This window comes from Pieris rapae, chromosome 4 (genome assembly GCF_905147795.1).
Source record: "Pieris rapae chromosome 4, ilPieRapa1.1, whole genome shotgun sequence".
NCBI classification, from domain to species: domain Eukaryota; kingdom Metazoa; phylum Arthropoda; class Insecta; order Lepidoptera; family Pieridae; genus Pieris; species Pieris rapae.
Window position 1 is genome coordinate 4,084,712 of NC_059512.1, and position 21,972 is coordinate 4,106,683.

The 21,972-nt window shown below is 35.0% G+C and overlaps 4 protein-coding genes across 10 annotated transcripts in view; 2 read left to right on the forward strand and 2 right to left on the reverse strand.

Annotated features, from left to right (window-relative positions):
- Positions 1–9,576, forward strand: part of LOC111003412 (fibrosin-1-like protein) — a 55,135-nt gene extending 45,559 nt beyond the window's left edge. For 5 of the 7 annotated variants that reach the window (XM_022273907.2, XM_022273909.2, XM_022273911.2 and 2 more), the window contains 10 exons: positions 68–1,621; positions 1,698–1,852; positions 2,690–2,834; positions 3,247–3,449; positions 3,669–3,781; positions 4,471–4,640; positions 4,959–5,087; positions 6,189–6,245; positions 6,957–7,161; positions 7,258–9,576. In XM_022273907.2, the coding sequence (XP_022129599.2) occupies positions 68–1,621; positions 1,698–1,852; positions 2,690–2,834; positions 3,247–3,449; positions 3,669–3,781; positions 4,471–4,640; positions 4,959–5,087; positions 6,189–6,245; positions 6,957–7,161; positions 7,258–8,003 (3,477 nt within the window). In that variant the 3' untranslated portion in view covers positions 8,004–9,576. The remainder of the gene's footprint in view (positions 1–67; positions 1,622–1,697; positions 1,853–2,689; positions 2,835–3,246; positions 3,450–3,668; positions 3,782–4,470; positions 4,641–4,958; positions 5,088–6,188; positions 6,246–6,956; positions 7,162–7,257) is intronic. The other 2 variants (XM_022273908.2, XM_022273910.2) reach the window with 2 other exon arrangements.
- Positions 9,577–10,940: 1,364 nt separating this feature from the next.
- Positions 10,941–13,986, reverse strand: LOC111003418 (NADH-quinone oxidoreductase subunit B 2). The gene is made up of 4 exons (XM_022273923.2): positions 13,834–13,986; positions 13,445–13,757; positions 11,845–12,033; positions 10,941–11,229 (listed from the first exon to the last, which is right to left on the reverse strand). Exons 2-4 carry the CDS (start codon positions 13,750–13,752, stop codon positions 11,091–11,093), a joined length of 636 nt encoding a protein of 211 aa, XP_022129615.2. The 5' UTR covers positions 13,753–13,757; positions 13,834–13,986; the 3' UTR covers positions 10,941–11,090.
- A 112-nt stretch (positions 13,987–14,098) lies between these two features.
- Positions 14,099–18,126, forward strand: LOC111003416 (cell cycle checkpoint protein RAD17). Its single transcript, XM_022273919.2, has 10 exons — positions 14,099–14,445; positions 14,527–14,637; positions 14,715–15,009; positions 15,187–15,352; positions 15,849–15,977; positions 16,337–16,518; positions 16,635–16,793; positions 17,009–17,202; positions 17,486–17,607; positions 17,965–18,126. The coding sequence occupies exons 1-10, from the start codon at positions 14,431–14,433 to the stop codon at positions 18,095–18,097; spliced, it is 1,506 nt and encodes a 501-aa protein (XP_022129611.2). The 5' UTR covers positions 14,099–14,430; the 3' UTR covers positions 18,098–18,126.
- LOC111003417 (RNA-binding protein with serine-rich domain 1-B-like) lies at positions 18,117–21,258 on the reverse strand. The gene is made up of 7 exons (XM_022273921.2): positions 21,127–21,258; positions 20,943–21,050; positions 20,468–20,605; positions 20,025–20,165; positions 19,175–19,416; positions 18,843–18,960; positions 18,117–18,708 (listed from the first exon to the last, which is right to left on the reverse strand). Coding segments are annotated over exons 1-7 (870 nt in total). The 5' UTR covers positions 21,129–21,258; the 3' UTR covers positions 18,117–18,587.
- Positions 21,259–21,972: the final 714 nt, after the last annotated feature.

Sequence of the window (21,972 nt, forward strand, 5' to 3'; positions counted from 1 at the left end):
ACAAGTCCTTTTCATGACAACTCTCTAGAAACGCATTTTCACTCCTAATATAAACATTTTGTTTCAGGCATCAGATGCAGGCTCTCTGTTCCGGGTGACAGGAGGGGGTGCGGGTGGCGGTAAAAATGACCTTGTCGCTAGGGGTGGTAGTGGAGGAGCCCTGGCTTTGTCTCGGGCGCCAGTCGGCGGAAGTGCTAGTCCGGCGCCCGCGCCGCTGCCTCAGCCCGCCCCGAGTCCCGCCCCGGCTGCCCTCCCTCCGCCTGCTCTGCCTCCGCCACCATTCCGCGCTGACACACCGCACAGGCCTAACGGCGCTCACATACCTGCTATAGATGGGCAGGCCGCAACCCAAATACCAGCGCGACCAGTCGGGGCAGCCGGCCCTGACACACCTGAACGGCCCGCGAGTAACAACAAGCTGCAGCCTGGTGCCCGCGCAGCCGCCGACAGTCCCACACCCGCTCCTCCAGCTCCACCGGCTCCTTCTCCCCTCTTCCCTTCACACACGGCGTACCAAGCGCACGCTGCTGCCCTTCCCGATTTCCGCCTAACTAACCATGAGACGCGGACCGAGCCGCCTTCAGCAGAACAAGCCCATGCGCCTCTTGATCTGCACGCTCACCACTCATCACCGCGACCACCGCAGATCGCGCCCACTGCCACTCAACCCGCACACCCTAGTCTCCCTAACCGCGTCCCACACTCCCAACCGCATACAGTTATTCCTGCACACGAAGTCCGGAGCGCGCCACCCTCTCAGTCCCACTCCTCCATTCCTACCTCGTACCCAAACCGTGTTGGGCCTAATGTTCCACAGAACATCGTCCCGCAAATGCCGATGCCGACTACTACGGGCTCAAATTGTCTTCCGAGTCAAGCACAAGCACCTACGCCACGGCCAGCCTCTCCGGCGGCGCTTTCCCGACCTTACCCTACCCCAATTATTGGCTCTAGTCATGTAAACTCGAGTATAAGTTCCAATTTGCACCATGCGATTCCTAGCTACCCAAGTCAGGCGAGTTTACAGAAACATTCCGTTCCTTACCCGGGTAGGCCGTCGCATCTTGCGCCCTTCAGCGTCGCAAACCACTTACCTTCAAGCCATTTGCCTGGGTCGACGGCCGCCCCAACGCCTACGCATTTAAGTCACCCAATTAACAGCCATTCCATTTTGAGCCATACGAGTCATATCCCGATGTCCTCACACCTGCTGGGGTCGACGCCTAACCACGTGGGGCAGGCAATATTCTCGACGGCAACGGCTACCAGTACGATAGCAAGTATGACGCCGAGTATGAAACCCAGTCTGCCTCACTCTGCTGTTCCGTCACAACCGAGTCATATGGACATTTCCCCCGTGACGTCAGCACCGGCTGTAATAGCATCTAGCGCTACCAGCGGTCACCCTGCGCCTCCGCCGGTAGTAGACACCAGACCGCCTGAAATATCGCGATCTGACAGTGTGGCGGTGGTGAGCTCATCACTAGCGCCTAACGGATACCCGCCGCCTGCAGCATACTCCAATGCGTACCCTACATTGTACGCACCCTACGCCCCAACTTTGCAACACAGTCCATATCTACCGCCTTCTGCTGCATCACCCAGGAATACCAATGACACGGTTCGTATTTTTTACGTGTTTATATAAAAACAATAGTTGTTTTATATGCTAAATTCTATGGATTCATCCATTTCAGAGAACAAGTCTAGCGGCCTCCCCACTGGTGGCACCTAAAACACCTAAAGGTGTTCGCCCACACACGCCAGGCTCGCTCGGTGGTGCGGGTGTGCACGCGCCTTTATCCTACTCTCCACGGACTCAAAGCCCAAGCAGAGAAAGAGAAAGTTTCAGGTAAAATAATATTTGTTTTTGTTACATTCCGTAAGCAAATAATATACTATACTGTAATTAGTAATAAATAAATATTAAAAAGAGGTAAAGTTTTTGTAGGGGGTGATATTTGGTTCTTTTGAACTGACTGAAAAATCTATGACCACTAGAAAGTCACTGGTTAACCACAGCTCTCAGTTTTTTTAACATTAAAACAACATTATTTTTGTTTTTAAAACACAATGAGAAAAATTAAGTCCTTATTTTATTTAGACGATTATTTATAACTAGTAAGATGTTAAAGCTAAAAGTAGCGTTTACTTCGAAGTACTTTAGTGAATCGATTTGTGCAATATTGTATCTGGTGTCGTAATAATTGAATTGCGTGTTTCACGTATCAACAACAATGTAACGTTAATTGGTAATTATCATTAATTTACCAATGTAAATTCTGTATTATGTAACGAACGCATTTCCTTCAATCAGGTAATTATGTGGGTAAAAAACGTAGGTTAGTGTAAATTACACAAAATTGGTTTATTGACGTATTGCAGTCCCAAATTGTACTTCTCTATAATGGCATCAATTAAGCTGTTTCAAGGTGATTTCAGCAGCTTAATCAAACAATTATCAATTTCGAAACATTCAAGGCTTCTTGCTGTAGTTCGATGGTCGTGTAAACTTAAAAAATATATACATATATATATCGATTCCATATGTTGTACAAATACTTATAGCATGTTCGTTTCGCTTAAAAATTACTGAATTAAGTTTTCTTTTCTTAACAACAGTCGTTTAAGTTCGAATCTTTAATTCAAATATTATATAAACCTAAAATAGTCCAATCTTATGTTTCAGTAACATCAGCAGTCTATCTCGCAGCACGCCCGCTTCATCAGCGAGCGCGGCGGTGTCCGCTGCCTCGCTAGTACCGACGATGCCCGCTCCGCTTGCCGCACCGCTACCCGCCCCGCTACCTGCTCCACTCGCCGCACCTCTATCTGTAAGTTGTCTAGATTTAGCTTGTCTTTACTTCCACCATACATTGAACAAGCACTGACATAATTTACAAGGAACTCTTCTGTCTTTTTGCTAATTAAAACAAAGAAATTCAAGACTTGAAAATGAAGAATTATTTTTCTTGATGAGAAATTAGCAGACAATAATTGAATGAATCCCTTATCGCTATTAACTGTTTGCTTCTATACAATTTTTATGATATAATGTTATAACAATATCATTTTGCCTATTTTAAGTATAACATGTAATTTAAATGATTATATTACAAAAAATATTAATATGATGCAAGAATGTGTTCGAACACGTAACATACAAGGACAGTTTTTATTAGGACGAAGACAATTCATTTATTTTTTCTTTATTTGAAATGTTAATAAAAATTGTATAAATTTCAGGGTCCTGTGCCAACGCACAGTGGGTCGGTAGGCTTACAACCATCAGTAGCCCCACTTTCATCCCTTGGTGGGCTCGCCACACTTGCAGCTCCAACACCCACTGCCCCCGCCCCAGCCCCGCACCTGTCCCACTCCTTAGCCCCAGTGCCCACAGTGCCCAGCATCAGTTCAAGTGCCAAGCCGCCCGCCCATTGGGGGGTAACGTGAGTATACGACCCAATACCGTCTATTTTACATTCATTCATTATTTAAATATGGTTTACATGTTACTCAGTACAAATAACAAAAATATATCTCTAGTAATGTAAGCAGTTTCTTTGTTATTTCAATAAATATATGTTTAAATAATATTTATTTCAATTGCTCTGATATAAAAAAAATGTTTTCCTAAGCACGAAGTGTAATGAGAATAATATTTGCAGTAGGCCGGCCCCGTCAGAGCGCAGTGCTGCATTTGCGCCAGCGCCGCCATTGTTCGGAGCGCCACTCGCGCCTAACCCTAATCCCTTCTCGGCAGAATCGCTCTTCCAAACCAGTGAGTTTTACCTTATAAGATGTTGTATTAAACAGTTATGCTGCTTTTGCTTGAGATTCAATTATGCAAGCCATCCATATATTTGGATTAATTTGAAAAGAATCTAAATTCCCAATTTTGATACTAAGAAGTTATTATACAAACTGACACTGAATGTGACCATAGTATATGATATGTAGTACCATATATGATTAGTCACAACTTCCTTACTTAACTATCAGGTTAAAACAAACTATGGGAACTCAAATATTTCTTTTTATTAGAAGTTTAAGAATTCTAGCTTTTTTAATAAGAATTTGAAGTGAATGTGAAGTGTGAAACATGTATGTTTTAAAGTTAAGTTTGTTGTAAAAACCACTCCAAAATTTTGTAGTTTGGTTCATTAAATGTTTATTAATTTTGCTTCACAAAAATTAAGAGTATACATTAGATTAAAAAAAAGTAAGTATAAATTAGAGTAAAGTGTAAAATATCTGTGACTATAATAAATCCTAATAAAACAGGGCAGGGGTTATCCACATAGTAAACAATATAACTAGCACAATTTGTGATCATTGACCTTTAATGAACCATTTTTAATTTCCAATTGGTTGTTAGAATAGAATAATATCCAATTCTAACAACTGAAAATCTAGTCATTTAAAAATAAATGTCTATGACATGACTAACATATCACTTGATATTTGCAGGTCCAGGCGCAGATCTCCTCCGTCGAGAGTTGGACAATCGGTTCCTGGCTGCAGCTGGCGCGGTGCGTACGGAGCTTCATCATCACCAGCACCAACACACCCATGTGCACCAGCATCCGGCGCATGCGCCGCCCCATCCACATCAGCTGATGGTGCCACACGCCCCACTCGTGAGTGAAGTTACATACATTTTCCAACGCCATAATAAAAACAACTTCTATACATTTTTCAAGTACATAAGTATTCTAAATATAATATGCATTATTGCCAATCTCGCATAGCTCTTCTTGTACAAATTAAATATTTCGTTTATAAACTTATAGAAAGTTCTAACTAATAAAATTTGTATATCAATTTTCTACTTTAAAAATATTGAGATAATATATACCTTGAATAAAACTAAAATATATTTGTTTCCATTTTGCAAGTTGCATAATTGTGTATGATACAATTTGAAGGAGTTCTTTAAATAAATTTTTTTATTTCAGTTCAAGGATGTTGGCAAGATGTCTTCCCTGTACCGATCTGGGCTGAGTCTATATCCATACTCCTCAAGTTTGTTACACCCTACAGCGCCTTACGTACCGCCTGCTCCACTCACTACATATGCACCTAAGGTAAGCATAATTCAATGTTACTGTATAAAGAAAACAAATAAATATATCTTGACTTAAAAATGTAAATTGCTGATATACATAGTTAAGCCCTTACTTTTATAATTACATAATAACTAAATATTATTTTCTATAAATGTTGAAGAAATCTTATACTCATGAATTAAGGTTCCAACGAAATCCCTTGTGAAAACCAAAAATGTATATCAGTTCAATTAGAATATTTTAATAAACTTGACATTAAAAAGGTCATTAACCTTTTTAAGGTCATGAACTTGAACGAACCTGTGATGTGATATTTAATAATACAATTTTGTTTAATAATGACTAAATTTGGTACCTGTTGTATTTTAGTGCTATATATTTCTATACATAACATTTTACAAGGTTTCTGTTAAATATTGTAGAATTATTCATCATAGAAATTAGATTTCGGCCCTCTTAAATGTAGTTGCTAGTAGTTTAGATTCCATTACTTTCTCTGGGATGGGCATAACTACATTAGTATTATTCTTCCTAATTGGGCTAACATAGTATTGAGATTTGAAAGTCATACATCATTTTGTATGAAAATTTAAATAGAAGTTTTAAATTAATATTACACTTTCAGAATGACATTTATAAAATGATTTATGGCTTACAAGTTATGAAAGCGAGTCAATTTAGCAATATTTAGTCTGTGTCACTTCCATAATTGATTTTTATTAATACTTCGAACCCAGGATCTGTAAGCTGAGTTGTCTTCAGTCAGCTTATGAGAGATGATACAAATTAATAGCACTGATTAGAGTCTATTCGGAAAGAGAACTGTTGTTTAAGGTGATTGCTGTGCATTATGCTGACGATAATATTACGTTATTATAGCTTGAAAGTAATATGTGAATAAATGAAATTAAGCGTGTCAAATATGAATTATATTTTCATATTAATTTTATATTTTAATTAAGTCATATAATTAGCACACTGCTTCTCTTTCCGCACATTCTCTGATTTATGCGAAGTTGGCACGTTTTCGTAAACCCTCTAGATAAAATCATTGGTCAGCTTAGTGCTTTCCTTATTTGCACTTCATACATTAACCTTGGCTCCGCGTCATGTTAACAGCCCGTAGTGTCATCAAGCGAGTCCGCCTCTAAACCGCCACAACGCCCCGCTGTCGCGGTAGGTCTATTTCAGCACTTTATGCATGCAGCCTATTCATTACACTAACATGTTTCCATATTCTACTAACAAGTTAAATATGTCTTACTTAAAGTATGGACTATTTCTATGTAAATAAAGTCGGCTTGTTTTTGTAGATACACATAATGACACATTTTATGCAAAAAAGATTTTTGAACAGATTTTGTATAGTTCAAGGACATTATAATATCCATCAGTAGAATATGGGTGCAACAGATGTGAAATTCTAACACAACTCCAGATAACCGCATTTTTACAGCACATTTTTTCTTTATGTATGCTAAGTGCAGCTTAATGGGGTAAAAGCAAGGGATGGTGCTTTCAAGATGATAACATTGTCCGATAGGTTTTTACCCCATATCACACTCATACGCTTTTTAATTAATTTTCATAATTTTCTTAGCTAAGCAACTTTTATAAATATGGACTTTTAACTAGTCTAATGAAAAGGCATATATTATGAATATAAGCGCGCAGCTGTTAAGATATATGCTATCCATTACTTTGCTTCATTGTTTATGCTTTTTAAACATTATGACATCTATATTTTATATGAGAATTCACTGTTTTAAATAAGAGCAATGCAATATAGTTAATTCTTTCATCTAGCTTCTTATAAACAGAGTTTGTTTAGTTCAGCTCAGTCTTTTTCTCTTTACTAGTCTTAATTTTTTATTATTCGTATTACAGAAAACCGGAAAATGGAACGCGATGCACGTACGTATCGCTTGGGAGATTTATAACCACCAACAGAAGGAGAAGACTGGTTCCGGTGCGGCGCCCTCTGCCATGGACAAGGACAAACTGCGGGCCTTCCCCGCTCCTGCCCCACCACCGCCCGCATACCGCTCACCCTACGATCTGCCCCCACCCTATATGCATCACGCACCACTAGGTATGGTACCATTTTCTAGATTACCTTAGTACATTTATCATGTTCTTTGTATTTCGATATGTGGCTTGAATGATAAAACGGTTATTATTTCCATAGGTATAGTACGTCATCCATCTCGTGCGGCATACGGTAGTGCGCCGCTGGGAGCTGAGCGGGAGCTGGGCGTTTCAGGAGTGTCCCCATTCACGCGGTACGGGGGCGGGTTCCCTGGTGCGCCCTATTCCCTGCCGTATGGTCGAGAGCTGGCGCTTTCTGCACCATTACATGCTGTCCCCCATCCCTTAGTACACGACGCCTGGCGGCCGCATCGACCCCCCGTTTCCACGCCGGCTGAAGTTCGCCGAGAGCACGAGGAAAGGGAGAGAGCGAGACGTGAAAGGGAGGAGAGAGAAAGACGGGATAGAGAGGAACGCGAGCGACGTAAAGCCAGGGAACAGCGCGATAGGGACCTAGAGAGAGCCCGAGTTAGATCCCCTCACCGATCTACGCATCCCTCGCACCAAGAACCCAAGGACGAGCGAAAGGAACCTCCCCGACCGCCGACGCTTCCCTACCCCCCGCCACACTGGGATCCCTACAGAGCCGCTTTCGACCCCCTGCAGCACATGCGCTTCGCCCCACTGGTCGAAGCCGCCATCCGAGCAGAGGAAGATCGAGCAAAGATGTTGAGTGCCTACGCCCATCACCAGCAGCTCAAATCGAGCCCGCTGCTGCACCACAGAAGCGGCGTGGGCGCGCCGCTCCCGCCCATGGGCGGGCATATGGCCCCGCTGGCGCCCCTCGCCCCGCCCATGGCTCCGCTCGCCCCTCTCGACCTGCTCAAGAAGGAAGAGCCGCGATGATAGCGGCACCACGCGATTCGCGAATGTAAATAGTGTAGCGTGAACGCGGAGTGAGGATGTGTTGACTTGTGGCTCGGCAGACGCGGCGAGACGATCTATGAATGTGTATGTAAAAAGAATGTAAAACAATGGTGTCTTGCATTTTAGTCATAGCCAAGTTTTCGTGACACGACCCGCTCTGCCGAGTTGCGGTGCGTCGTACTATTTAGAAAATTATTTATTGTATCGTCGCTTGCTGAATGGCCGCCGCGTGCGTCTCTCTATAGTGTAATATTATATCGTAGTTTTTAATTACACACGATCTTTTAGTCTTACAGCGCGTCTTGAATACGCGAGAACGGTGTAATTGAGATGTAATACAATAGATAGCTATTGTTTGGAAATTTGTAAAGTACAGTGGTCGTGTGTAGAGTGGTAGTGGGGGGAGGGGCGCACGGGGCGGGGCCGGGGAAGGGGTCGCTGTGTGCAATATGGGGCCGACTGAGCACTCGCAATCACGTGCCCGTTTCATATGGTACAAAAGCTCTTTAAAGTATCTCGAGTCAGTAATTTGGTCTTGTCAATGTTTAAAAAAAACATGACAGATTTTAAAAGTAAAGCATGCATGTTTAATGCCACAATAAATCTTAATAAATACTTAAAGTATGTGACTTACAGCCAGTGTATATGCATATATTTGGACTGTATTTTTCATTAACAACGACTGATTGGTGAGCTGCGAAGTCAGCAGTCAGTCAGTGTCAGTGTCAGTTGCCAGTGGACAGCCGGCCTAAGACGAGATCTCGAAGCGCCCTGTAAACTTCCGCTTGTTTATTTACATGAGATATCTATCGAGTTGTTAACGTGTCACCATCATTAGTTAAATATACATTCAATCGCATTATTTGAAGAATAGATAGGGTGAACGGAATCGCTATCGATATAATTATACATATTTATATATACTTATAAATAAAATGTAAATATTAGGTTGTAAATTAGTAATTAAAGTATAGAATCGGTTTATTTAACGTCAAATAAAAGAAAAATCCCATAAATTATTATTGTATCGGGAGTTTAATTTTTACTTCCGTTAAAAATCTCAAATGGATTTTCAATTGTACCAGTGGTGGTTTTATTTATTTATGATATGTACTCTCTTATTTCTTCCGTGGTTCTTTAGAAGCAATATGTCTGTTGTAATAGCAGTCGACTCTTTGCATTTAAAATATGTGATATTATTATATTGTAAAATGCGTTTTGTCTGACTTCAGAGTAGTATCTATTTGCAGTTAGATAATATTACAATAATAATAAATTATCATGTTGCATTCTTCCTTTACTTATTTACAAGTAGCATTTCGATATGACATTTGTTGTTGCTTCCGTTTTTAAACCCAACATGTGCCATGTTTTTTGTGAATGTTGGGTCAGACAAAATTACAATGTTAAGGCACTTCAAATTGTGTTCCAGTTATTTTATTTATTAAAAATGTATTATAGTTTATACAAAAATCATTCTGTATACTAAAAAGTAAATGAAAGCTTGGTGCGATTCAGAAAATACCATTAAAACTTTTGATTTTTATACCAATCCGAGTTTTTGTATTTTTCCTATTCTAGTCAGATATCCTAAATATTGTATGTTCTGAATTATATTTGATGATTCAAATAAACGAGTTGTTTATTAAAGAATCGTTTTAGATACACATATCTGACATTTAGAGCCTTGAATGAACATATATGTAAAATTTAAAAACTAAAAAAAATATCAAATGTATGATTTTGCCAAGCAATTGGATACTCAATATCATAATCATTTGATAATAAAATGTCCCAAAACAATAGTTAATAACAATATTTGAAAATAATGAATTTTAAATATTTGATCATTTTTTAATTGGTATTAATATTATTATATTATTGGTAATAATTATTAATATTAGTGGTTGAATAACAAATTTTTACGAAGTTATTTGCCATGAACCCCTGACATTTTACCTTATAAGGTATAAAAACATTTTGAATAAATACAAGTGGTATCCAAAGTAGTATTAAGTTATCTATTCTGAATAAACCTTCTCCCATCTTTATTATTGAAAGTTTGTGGCAGGCTTAAGTCTTAATTTTCAGGATTGTACAGTGTAAACTGCATCTAGCGACAGATCAAAAGGTTCGAAATCACGTCGTTTAGCTTGTGTACCATACTTTGATATACTCTACATAGCATTACACCAAACCTCAATAACAAGAAATTTTAAATTGGGATTACTTGCATGTGCTTTATCACATAGATGCCTCTACATCGCAAGATATGAATAAATTCATATAAAAAACATAACATATAAAGGTCCAGCAAAGGAGACTTCAGGCAACTACCTATACCTAATAGCGTTCAAATAAGCTTTGGCTATATACTTTTGGCGCGATGGAGAAAAATGATGAGTGTGAATTTTTACTAAATTCGTCATCGTAAAGTTAGGTCTAGGTGGCATGGAAATCGATAACAATGATTATATTTATTTAGATTAGTTCCAGTATTCTTATATTTAGAACACGTGTTTCGTAAAAGTACAATTAAACTGTGTAAATAAATTAATATTATTTTTAGTGTTTTTTAAATCAATTCATGTACGACAGTGATAGTATTTACTAATAATTTATTTATTAAAATAAAATCTTTCTGATTAATTTTAATATTTATGGTTAATCACTACTGCACTATTTTTTCCATACGCCAAAGAAGTATAACTTATAACGCGTGTACATAAGTACACACACTTTTTTTTTATCTGAAATAATTTTTTTCTTTGAAACATCAAAATATGCACATGCCCTTGAATTATATAGAGCTTACACTGCATTAGTTCCTACAATAAGAACAGGACAAAGTATACCTGTTTCTCTCTGTCTGTCACTACTAAGCTTCATAACTACAATGGCAATAAAAGAAATCAGTTCACACAACTACATCATTTAATGCTTAAATTTTACTGTACATAACAAAATTTTCAAAATAATGTTAAAGGAAGATAAATATTTATAAACCATCTATTTAAATGATTTCTATTTATTTTGAATGATCATAAATAAGACTGTTACGGATTTTTACTTTCTGTACCATATTTGAACTGTCTTCATTCTCTTGACTTTCTTTTGTAATTGAAGTACTCCATACAGCAAAGCTTCAGCAGTTGGAGGGCAACCAGGCACATAGATATCTACTGGGACAATTCGATCACAGCCTCTGAAATAAATTTTTAAAGTTGTGCTCCTTATTTTTGACTCAAATATAAGTCTTGATTATGCATATTAGTCTTATTTATCTTCTGACATAGAAAATATGATTACTGGCAGTGTTGCCAGTAAACTGTGTAGTTTTGTAGATAAAACAATATGTTATTAACTTTAACATCAAAAACCTAAGTTTTATGAATTGTGTCTATTAAACAACAATGGATGATGATGTTTTATTGAAATTATACTTGGTACATGTAGTGGACGCCATATGATGAATCTTTCTAACCAATTCCATGACAGTTATTTCACATGATAAAGATAAGTTTTTAAGGCAGTATATAAAAAAATATTATCCATTTAAATGTCTTGAAACATACATTTTATGTGTTTTAATCACAGTACTTACTTCAAATTATGTTAAACCATTGATGAACAAGTTCTGTTATTTAGTAACATTTAACAAACTATAAAATAGTGTAAACCTAGCCTTTTGTTTTCTTTTCACAGGCGAGATTTTAAACATTTATATTTATTTATTGGTTTAAATTTTCTCTGTTAACATTTTAGTTAAGTAAAATTTTAATTTTTTAATGATATCACATTAGTTTAGCAGATAGTTTACCTTACAACTGAGTAAGAGTAATGATAATATCCACCACCATTAGCACAGCTGCCCATAGAAATCACCCATCTTGGATCAGGCATTTGATCATATACTTTTCTTAGAGCTGGAGCCATTTTATTTGTCAGTGTCCCAGCAACTATCATAACATCAGCTTGTCGTGGAGAAGCTCGAAATACGACTCCATATCTGAAAAGTAAATATTTTTAACCAAATACAAACTATTTCATGAACTAACTCATAGTATTATATAATCACTTTACACCCTAAAGCAATTTTTCTAAAATAAGGCACTTAACAAAGTTTATTAATTTTGTAATAGGTCTTTACCTATATATTTGGATTCTATAACCAGCGTTTTTACCTATGGTTTGGCTCGCAATTTGAAATTCAAATAAATTATTTAATTTAATTTCAAATTCAGTAATTTGTTTATAGATAGCTTTTTGAATTTTGATAGTTTTTTGTTTTTTGATAGTTAAACCATTAGCTCACTGACTTTAGAGCCTTACGGCAGATTTTACAGACAGTATAGGGAAAAACAAATTGCAAATGACAAAATTGTTTTGAAAAAGAGAAAAATATAGATTAATTAGACAAAAAAAAAGAGAAAGAAAATTTAGACCAGAATTTGATTACCTAAAATTACAAACATCTATATTACTTTCAAATATTCATAAAAATCTTCAGTTCCATATATAATCCAGTATAGGAGGGAGCTGGCAAGTAAAATATATATGATTTGGTCTTGGAATTATACGATAACAAATATTAAGGACTACATCTGCCAACATGGTATCACTGTGTTGTCCTTCGAAATTCCCCTTAAAATGTAAAATAAATACAGGTATACTAAAAAATTTGCTTTAAGTGTCGACGAAAAAACATGGTGCTGTATTGCTTGTGTCTGCCTCTGGAGTCAAAAGTCAAACCATTCAGATAACAAAGGAAATCTATAAGGCAGACATCCAGGTATTTGCATTATCATAGGAGGTAGATGTAAAAATGTAAAAAAAGGCTCTACTAAATCATATGCTTGAAGCTTCTATTAGGTTCGATTTATTAGAACCCCCTAAATACAAAAAGAAATTGGTAAGATAGCTCAAAAGCACAGCAACATAAGACCTTAATTCATGAAGAACATTTTGTTGGATTGATCTGAACTATAATTCCCCAATTAATAGGAAATACGAGCAACTCAAACAAACAGACAAAAATAAATTAGTGTTCAATAAAAGATAATTTTGATATACACTTTATTACTTTTTATTGAACACACCTAGTATACTAAAAATTTAGCCAAAAATGGAACACATATTTATTCAAATATTCTAAAAAAATAACTTAAACTTATATAAGTTTATTTAGATTGGTTTGTGGGAATGCGGGAGATGTCCTCATCAGCTTTAGCACTATAGATATCTTTAATGTCTTTTAAAGCCTGAAATCTGTAATACAAAACTGAGATTTTTGTGTAGTTGGTGTTTAAGCAACCAACATCAAGACAAAGCACAACATTAGGAGTCTTGTAGACAGGTGCTGGGAAGTCCAGTATTTTAGTTATGAACTATAAATAATTTTAGTTGCAATCATATCCTACCTGTCCATATCGTATCTTGGAGCAGCAATATGCATCATCTCTACAGCACAACATGCCAAACCAAAAGTCATAGGCCATATTGAACCCTTCCTTCCCCAGTTAAGCAAATCATCAAGACGAGCAACAGCATACTCTGCCATATTTGTTGTGTTTTGAAAAGGTGAGTATGGTCTCTTCTCAGATATATCTGGTGCTGGCAGGTGAGTTTGTCGCACTTGATCTATTAAAGGTGTAAAAGCACCTTTCCTTAATGCAGAGAGAACATTAGAAGGAGCTGCTGCAGCTCCTAATGCTTTTATTGCCTGCATATTTCCTGAAAGAACGCAATAAGCACGTTAGGGTCCTGAGTTGTTTTTAAAAGACCTATTCCTATGGTCTGAACCTCTTACCTAATTATAATTATATTTCCTAAAAAATAATATCTAACCACGCAAGTGGTTCCTCTATTTTTATTAAATAATTAATATAAATATTAAAATATTTTACGTAACTACGCGCACTTGCAAAACGTAGCTATCAAAAAACATCGAAGTTGAGACATTTTACATTAGTGATTGTGAATTGTCAGAACTCAAACCTCAAAATTATGCCATAGAAATACCCTGGATAACTATACGTCATATCACAAGCTAATATTTTTAAGAAGATTAAAGTTTTTCATAAAAAATATAATTATGAGAAGTAATAGTAACAAAATTGTACGAATAATTTCACAACATAAGTTTTTTTTTAGTACGCTCAACGCTGTACTGATAATAACATCTGTGATTTTAACAAATCAGTTGAACGTCAAATTCAATTTATTTTCAAAATAAAGTCGAATTTAATTTTGCCGACCGGTACGGGGTTTATTAGTTGTAAGATACTTATAGTTTTAAAACGTAGTTGTTTATTCACAATAACTATTTGAAAAACAAATATTTTTAAAATTTCTATACTTTTTCTCGGTTACTGTGTACTTATATGATATTCCGGCTCACAGAATAATGGGAACGCAGAAGGTAAACGTAGTTTGTTTAAATGAACTATTTAAATTAAAGTCTAATATACTTCAGAAAATATAATTAGTATTATGATTTTAGGGAAGGAAATGGTTTAAACCCATGTTTGAATTTGAGGAACCTGATCCTCCAAAGAAAAAGAAAGGGAATAGTATAATTAAGCACAGAGAGACAAAAAATTATGATAAAGAAGTATGTTGATTAGAAACATGTTTATATAATGGAATCAAATATCGTTTTTGTATTCTTATACCTTAATTTTTTTTAAGATTCCACTCAATCAAAATAATAATATAACAGTGCATAATGTAAACAATAAAAATTGGATGAAAAACTTTGACCCAGTAAACATAGAAGACTTGGCTGTTCATAATAAGAAAATACAAGAAGTTGAAGAGTGGTTGAAATGTTCATGTTTAAGTGGCAGCAATAGTAACATGTTATTACTCTCAGGACCAGTAGGGTGTGGAAAAACTGCAACTATTTACACATTAGCAGTTACACATGATATTAAATTAACAGAATGGATAACTCCTGTTGATATAGAAATTCCTTCTGATTATGGTATTAATTTTATTAAAATTAATCTTCTATTCTCCTTGATGATTTATTTTAAAGGCATCTTTAGGAAATAGTCATTATAATTTGAACTAGAATTAGTTTAATTATTATATTACAGAGGAGATTTTCTATGCCTAGAATACATAGACTAATAACATTTATGTAATTTTATATTTTCAGGTGACTACCATTGTAAAGAATCGCAGGCAAAAAAATTTTTAGATTTCATAATAAATGCAGCAAACTTTACATCTCTTTTGGATAATAACAGCAAAAAACTGGTACTTGTAGAAGATTTTCCAAATACATTTCTAAGAACACCAGCAGATTTCACAGATATTTTGCAGTAAGAATATTCAATACTCCTTCATAGACAGTTCACAGTAAACTTAAAATAATATAATAGCAATTAAGGGTACGGTCTATTCTAGAATACTGTTTTATGTTATATTAAGAAAGCAATAGCATTACTAAATTCTAATATATAAATGAATTCTAATCACATGTTAAACCAAAGATTAAAGTTATCCTAATTTTAACTTACAAACTATTTTTTATGAACTTTGTTTATAAATGAATACTTTCTCTGTTTCTTAGCCTATTCTTGCTTTTTGCATGTTAGACTTGTCACTTAGAGTTAAAGTAATCACATACATTATGATTTACATGAATTTACAGATTCCATTATCAGATGTGAATGACTTCCTTACATCAGCTACTAGGGCAAATATGATATTTTTTTAATATGATTTTATTTTAATTAAGTACCTTTTTTATTTAATATTTTATCAACTTAACAGATTTTTATGATAGGCTGTAATTTAAAAATAGACTTTTTTCAGACAGTACAAGCAAAGGGCAAAAAGTCCAATAGTTTTTATATGTTCTGAAACTCATGGTGACAATAAGAATACAGCTCTTCACCTCTTTACTCCCACAATAAAGGATCAGTTTAATATTAATCATATAATGTAAGTATAAAAATATGTATATGAACAATTAAGTCTCCTGTGAAATTTCACACCTTTTTTCAGGGTCAATACAGTGAACAGCTTTTTTAGTATGCATAATCCTAATATCTATAGATAGGGATCCAGGGGCCATGTTTGAGTTATTAGGTGCACAATCCAATTTGTATAATATGTATGATACGGAAACTTTAAAATTACTGATATTATATATATCCCACTATGATATTGTAAGACCTACCTTGACTTAATTAATGTTAATTTATAATTGTACTACAATTTTTTGAAGAGAGCCCTAAAACTATATTAAACTACGCATGTTCGTAAGTATAACATTAAGACAGACGTTAATAATATTTCAGGTTTAATAGCATATCCATAACGGGTTTGAAGTCAGCGTTAAAACGAACAGTTGATATAATTAGTAAGAAATACACTACTATGTACAATATACCTAGCCCGTCTGTGGTGGATTCAGTAATACATTCATCGGGAGGTGATGTCAGATCTGCCATTTTAAATCTTCATTTTGCAGCATTAAAAGGTAGTATCCTATTTCACACATTTCATTTTGCCGAATTTACAATTAAAATGATAATTATATAAAAACCAAGAAAAAAATATGCTATGCTAATAGTTTATGTACTGACACCGTTTTAGGTTCTACATCAAATTTAGAGACAAGTATAATTCAAGAGAAGGAAATAAAAGGTAAAGGTGCTAAAAAGAAAAAAACGTCATCAAGTAAATTCATGTCACTGGGCAAGGATCAGACTGTCAGTATTTTACACGGAGTGGGGAGAGTTTTAAATCCTAAAGGTACAAGGTTTTTACACCAAGTATTATTAAAGGTTAATAATATAGTACTTATATGAAACATACTTTCTTAAAGAATATTAATTAATTAGCTTACATATCAGTTTAATTTAAATATGTAAAACTGCAAGTAATTAAGTACTATTTAACCATTTGTTACCATCAAGTGTGTCTTGTAAATTAAAGAGCAGCAAAACTAGATAAAATTGGTGTTTCAGTTGTACCATCAGACAATGGTGGAACCAATTTAACACATTCACCAAGAGATGTAGTGGAACAATTCATTAGCCACCCAAGTTCATTTATTGCGTTTTTAGAAGAAAATTACTTAGCCCATTTCTCATGCCCTAATGATGTGGATAAAGCAGCATCAGCTCTAAGTGACGGCGACTTTATGTTAGGAGAATGGAGGGTGGGTCAAGAATACTTTACTTATTTATAAATACTATCATTGTTTTTAATTTAAATATGAATGATTTATTATTAACGAAAAAAAAATGTTTCAACGTAAAAAAATTATTTGCAACTATTCTAAAATAATTTTATTCAATTAAAAATGATATCAAATTTGGTTAATTAATACATAATATATAAGTTTGTGTGATTTGAATGTATTTAGAATTGTCTCTGTGATACTTGACATTTTTACTACACATTCTACAAATTATTATTTAATATGTATTCTTGAATTTTAGGAGAAAACATGTCAGGAATATGGGTTATATACAGTTGTAGCTAGTCTTATGTTGGCAAACAAAGCACCTGTATCAGCTTGGAATCCTGTGCGTGGTCCCAAAAACATGAGAGTACAATATCCGTAAGTAATAATCTAAGTTTATTACATGTCTCGTATTACGCAAAACGGACCAAATTTGAGTCTAGTTGCGGAAATTGAGCCCACCTACATGTCTCGTAATGTGAGCCCTAAATGTTATAAAAACTAAAATTTGTAAAGATTGTCTCTCCATCAACAAAAAAAATATAAGAAAATGATCTGTTTATTTCAAATACATAAATAAGCTGTTATGTTACATAGTTAATGAGTGCCCTGTAGGAATCCCTAGTAGTTAATGGTTTTGATAATTTTTTTCTAAATACAAGAGTTTTTATACTATGAACTTTGCTGAAATATCTTGCTATGCAAAAAATTACAAGTATATAATCATTGTTTCAGGACCCTAAAAGAAATGCCGCAACTCGACAAAGACTATTTATACAAAGGCAAAGTACTAGTGACAGACTACTTCACCTACAGCAAAATAATTGGCAATAAAGTTGATGATGTTCTTTTAGATATTTCGGATTAATGCGGTCAATAAAACCATATAGTACAAAATATTTTTATTGCAAACACAGTTTCAACTACTTGGAATTTGTAGCATGATCTTGGGATCTGGGAAGGAAAAGAAAAACTAATTAATTTTATATGTTTAATACAATTACATTACATAGCACTCCACTATACGTCAATCACGGTCACTCGCGAAGTTTCCATTTTGCAAGCTTATGAGAAAAATTAATTATTGTTAATATGACGGTTTTCAAATAAATTTATACTTACCTGCCCACTAAAGACTTTTACCTGAACTCACCTGAAAAGACTGGAGTGTTTCACTGATTTAAATGTATTTTGTATGGGAAACTGTACAAATTAATGTCAATATTTGTATGAACATATAAAATGATGTCATTATTTTTTTTTACTTTTAGGCTGTGTGGGTTTGTGTAGTTGTGAAAGGATTGTGTTATGGGTGTGTTTGTTGTTTATGAAGGCTTGTGTGTGTGTATGGTCTGTGCTTAACGGTCGGAAGAGGAAGAGGACCTGGAGCGTCGTCGTCGCTGAGCTCGAGGTGAGCGCGAGCGCGTTCGGCGGCGACGGGGAGGGGAGCGACGGCGAACCGGACTGCGACGCCGGTATCTGGAATTACATTTAACACAAACATTACTCTTCATCTACTTGCGTATTAATAAAACATACAGATCTGAGACTAAGAGGTTCTAGCACCACTATTATTCAATAAGTAAATTCTACAGAGAAATAAAATAATATACCTAGGTGGCGAGTGTCGTCGCGGCGGCGGGTGTCTTGGGGGCGGGCGAGGTGACAGCCGGCGCGGACGAGTCGGGATCAACACGGGCGCTGCAGTAATCTCCTGACCGTCGACCTGACCTGAGAAATTAATTTCTTTTAATGGCGCTGTCTGTATCACAAGAAGACACAGGATATTTTAACATTATTGAAACATTTCTAAGCGATAAAGATTTATTGAATGATTAGGATGGTCTAGCTGATGGTCACCAATATACAAAATAAGTTATAAAATGTTTAAAAAAAATCTTATGACATTTATTAAAATTTGGTTAGTAATCAAACAGGTTCAAACCTCCATCCATATGCTTCATAGCATTTTCTGCTTCATCCGGATTGCTGAACTCCACATATGCATAACCCCTGCCGTTATAAGGATGCAGGCGGTCCATTGGGAACTCTACAGCTTTCACTGTACCATATGTAGAAAATATCTCCTGAATATGCTCACGGTTGACATTTAGCGTGAGTCGACCGATGTGTATACGAGTCGGTCGAGGTGCAGGAGAACGCTCACGCTTCTTTCGGGCTGGTGATCTGAATAGAAGTAGGATCAACATTCAACAAGCTGATAAGAATTTTAATTAAACCTCATATATATTTATTCTACATGTATATGTTGCAGCCAACGACCTTAATTAACAGCAATCATCAATTAACAGCCTAGGTGTTTAACTAGTGGCTTTAAAGATTTTCAGCCAGTTTATCAAACGCTAGGCAAATGACTAAGATTGATGATGTTTCATTAGTTGCCTAGCTTGTTAACTGTTACTTTAAATTTAATTCCACTTTCTGACACTCACAACTTGAAACGAAACTCTTCAAACTGTCAATATAGCATCGGTAACCCAACTCGTTTTCCAAAGGATCGTGAAAAACAAGTGAAATAGAAGAGTGTAGTGACAATAATAATGTGAATTTGAATCATGCAATTTAATATTAAAAGAAATATTTTTTGTAAATTGTTTCATCTTTTTTATTTCTACAAAATAAGCAATTGCAACCTAAAAGCAACTGGAAATAATAGTATCAAAATGTATTCAAGTTTAGTCTTTGACATTAACTAGATATTTACTCGAGGAAAATAATTTAAATCATAAATATATATACCATTTATATATTTTTTAAATGATAATTTGAAATACCTTTCATGTTTATCTCTTAGTTTTGCCTTGTCTGTAGCTGAAGGTGTAATCGCTTTCTTCTTATCTAATGGTGATCTCTCCCTAAGTTTTTCCCTATTTGCGTCACGGCGATCCTTTGCTGGACTCTTATGGGGTGAAATTCTAAAGGGAAAAGGAAATTCAAAAGAATGTTTATATAATTTATAGGAAATTTTATTCATGTATTTGATTTATTATGAATATATAACATTACCTGAAATTATTTAGTCATATCAAATAATTTTGGTTTATCATTAGTTTTATTGTATTTAAACAAACCTTAAAAAAAATATTTAAGTTAAATATGTTTTATAATCTATATCTATAAAAAATAGACAATGATGATAAGTTATCCATTTAGTATCACATGGTTCTTAACAAAAAAACAAGTGATAAATACAAAATATATAAAAAATGTTACATACTTCTTTTTGGGCCTAGATCTATCATTTGCACCACTGCTGCTACTAGAGGAGCTAGAACTTGATGAAGAACGTGATGAACTGCCAGAGCTGCTTGATGATGACCTTGATGAGGATCTTGATGAACTGCTGTCAGATGAACTATAATTACAAATGATAAACAGTTAAATATTAAACAATTGCAGAGAGATTTTTTGAGAAGCATGTCAATTAATATAATGTTTTTGCTAACTGATATAATTATAATAGTATTTAGAATTATGATATATATAATTACTTTTATTTTGGGTTAAAGGAAACATTTTTGGTTTAACTTAGCTATTCTCCACTGGTTTTAAAATAATTTGTAAGAAAGGGGGCGACTTCTCGTCTCATACAAACAGTTTAAATAAATTGTTTGGTCATAAACAAACTGAACATAACCTCCACCAAAATCATTTCACTTTCACAAGTCGATACGGCTGTCGCAAAACATTACCTTCCACTGCTATCACTACTGCTGGAGCCTGATTCTCCTTTTTTCTTCTTTTCTTTGGGTTTCTTTTTATCTTTATCGGAAACTACTGATGGAGATTTGTTTCGCGCCCTGCAAAGAAATAATTAAGGATTTAATATATTATACTGCTATTTAAAACAACTACTAACGAATTAAACTTTCTTACATTTTCAAAAAGGGAAACAAGTAAAATATTAAACGTTATTCTATAAACGCATCCGTATTACGGCTTCACTAAGGCGATTGATCATTTAACAATCCGCCATTTTAGTTTGAGTAAAGGCTACGTACGTTTTACTAGGGATGTGAATAAATAATCGATTTTTATTTTAATCGATTATTTTTTTCTTACGATCGATTTTTTGTAATCGATTTTATTAATTGTAAAAATCGATTTTTAATAAATCGATTATATGAATTAGGCATTTTAAATCGATTTTTGTAACGACGGACAAGATATATGGCAGGTACACCAGCAAAAAATAATGGCTGCTCATACGTCAATGACCAAAAATTCAGAATTAGACTTAAATATTGCGGCACCATTATCAAATCTTAAAATGGATCCTCTCGATTTATGGAGAAGCTCTGAAGGAACTTTCCCAAGGTTAACTGCCTTGGCTCTGAAACACCTTTCAGTTATGGCCACTTCTGCACCAGCTGAAAGGTTATTTTCGAAAGCGGGAAATATTGTCAGAAAAACTAGGAACCGCATTTTAGGAAAGCGATTGCCAAAATTATTATTTTTAAACTCTTTGACTGAAGACTTATGGCAATAATTTTTTAGTTTTTTGATTTAATTTCATTTAAAGTGTGAAGAAAGCTTTCTTTTCTTTTTCAATGTTTATACCTAGCAATTATCGTTTCATTTACTATTTAAACTAATCGGTTTATTTCACTTTGATTCTAGTCGATTGTTTAGTGATACAAAACATTTGTGACAATTATTTATTTTAGTTTTTTTATTATTTAAACTCAAAGCTTGAAGAAAACTTTTTTTTCTTTTTCTAAG

Excerpts from the sequence above, each read along its gene's own strand:
- LOC111003418 (XM_022273923.2), bottom strand. The coding sequence starts at position 13,752 with ATGCAGGCAATAAAAGCATTAGGAGCTGCAGCAGCTCCTTCTAATGTT. Across the intron at positions 12,034-13,444 it reads CCAAGATACGATATGGACAG|ATATGGAGTCGTATTTCGAG; the intron begins GTAGGATATGAT and ends TTTACTTTTCAG. Across the intron at positions 11,230-11,844 it reads TACTCTTACTCAGTTGTAAG|AGGCTGTGATCGAATTGTCC; the intron begins GTAAACTATCTG and ends AATTTATTTCAG.
- LOC111003416 (XM_022273919.2), top strand. Across the intron at positions 15,978-16,336 it reads TTTAATATTAATCATATAAT|GTTTAATAGCATATCCATAA; the intron begins GTAAGTATAAAA and ends ATAATATTTCAG. Across the intron at positions 16,519-16,634 it reads TCATTTTGCAGCATTAAAAG|GTTCTACATCAAATTTAGAG; the intron begins GTAGTATCCTAT and ends ACACCGTTTTAG.
- LOC111003417 (XM_022273921.2), bottom strand. Across the intron at positions 20,606-20,942 it reads AGTAGTGATAGCAGTGGAAG|TTCATCTGACAGCAGTTCAT; the intron begins GTAATGTTTTGC and ends TTGTAATTATAG. Across the intron at positions 18,961-19,174 it reads TATGAAGCATATGGATGGAG|GTCAGGTCGACGGTCAGGAG; the intron begins GTTTGAACCTGT and ends TTAATTTCTCAG.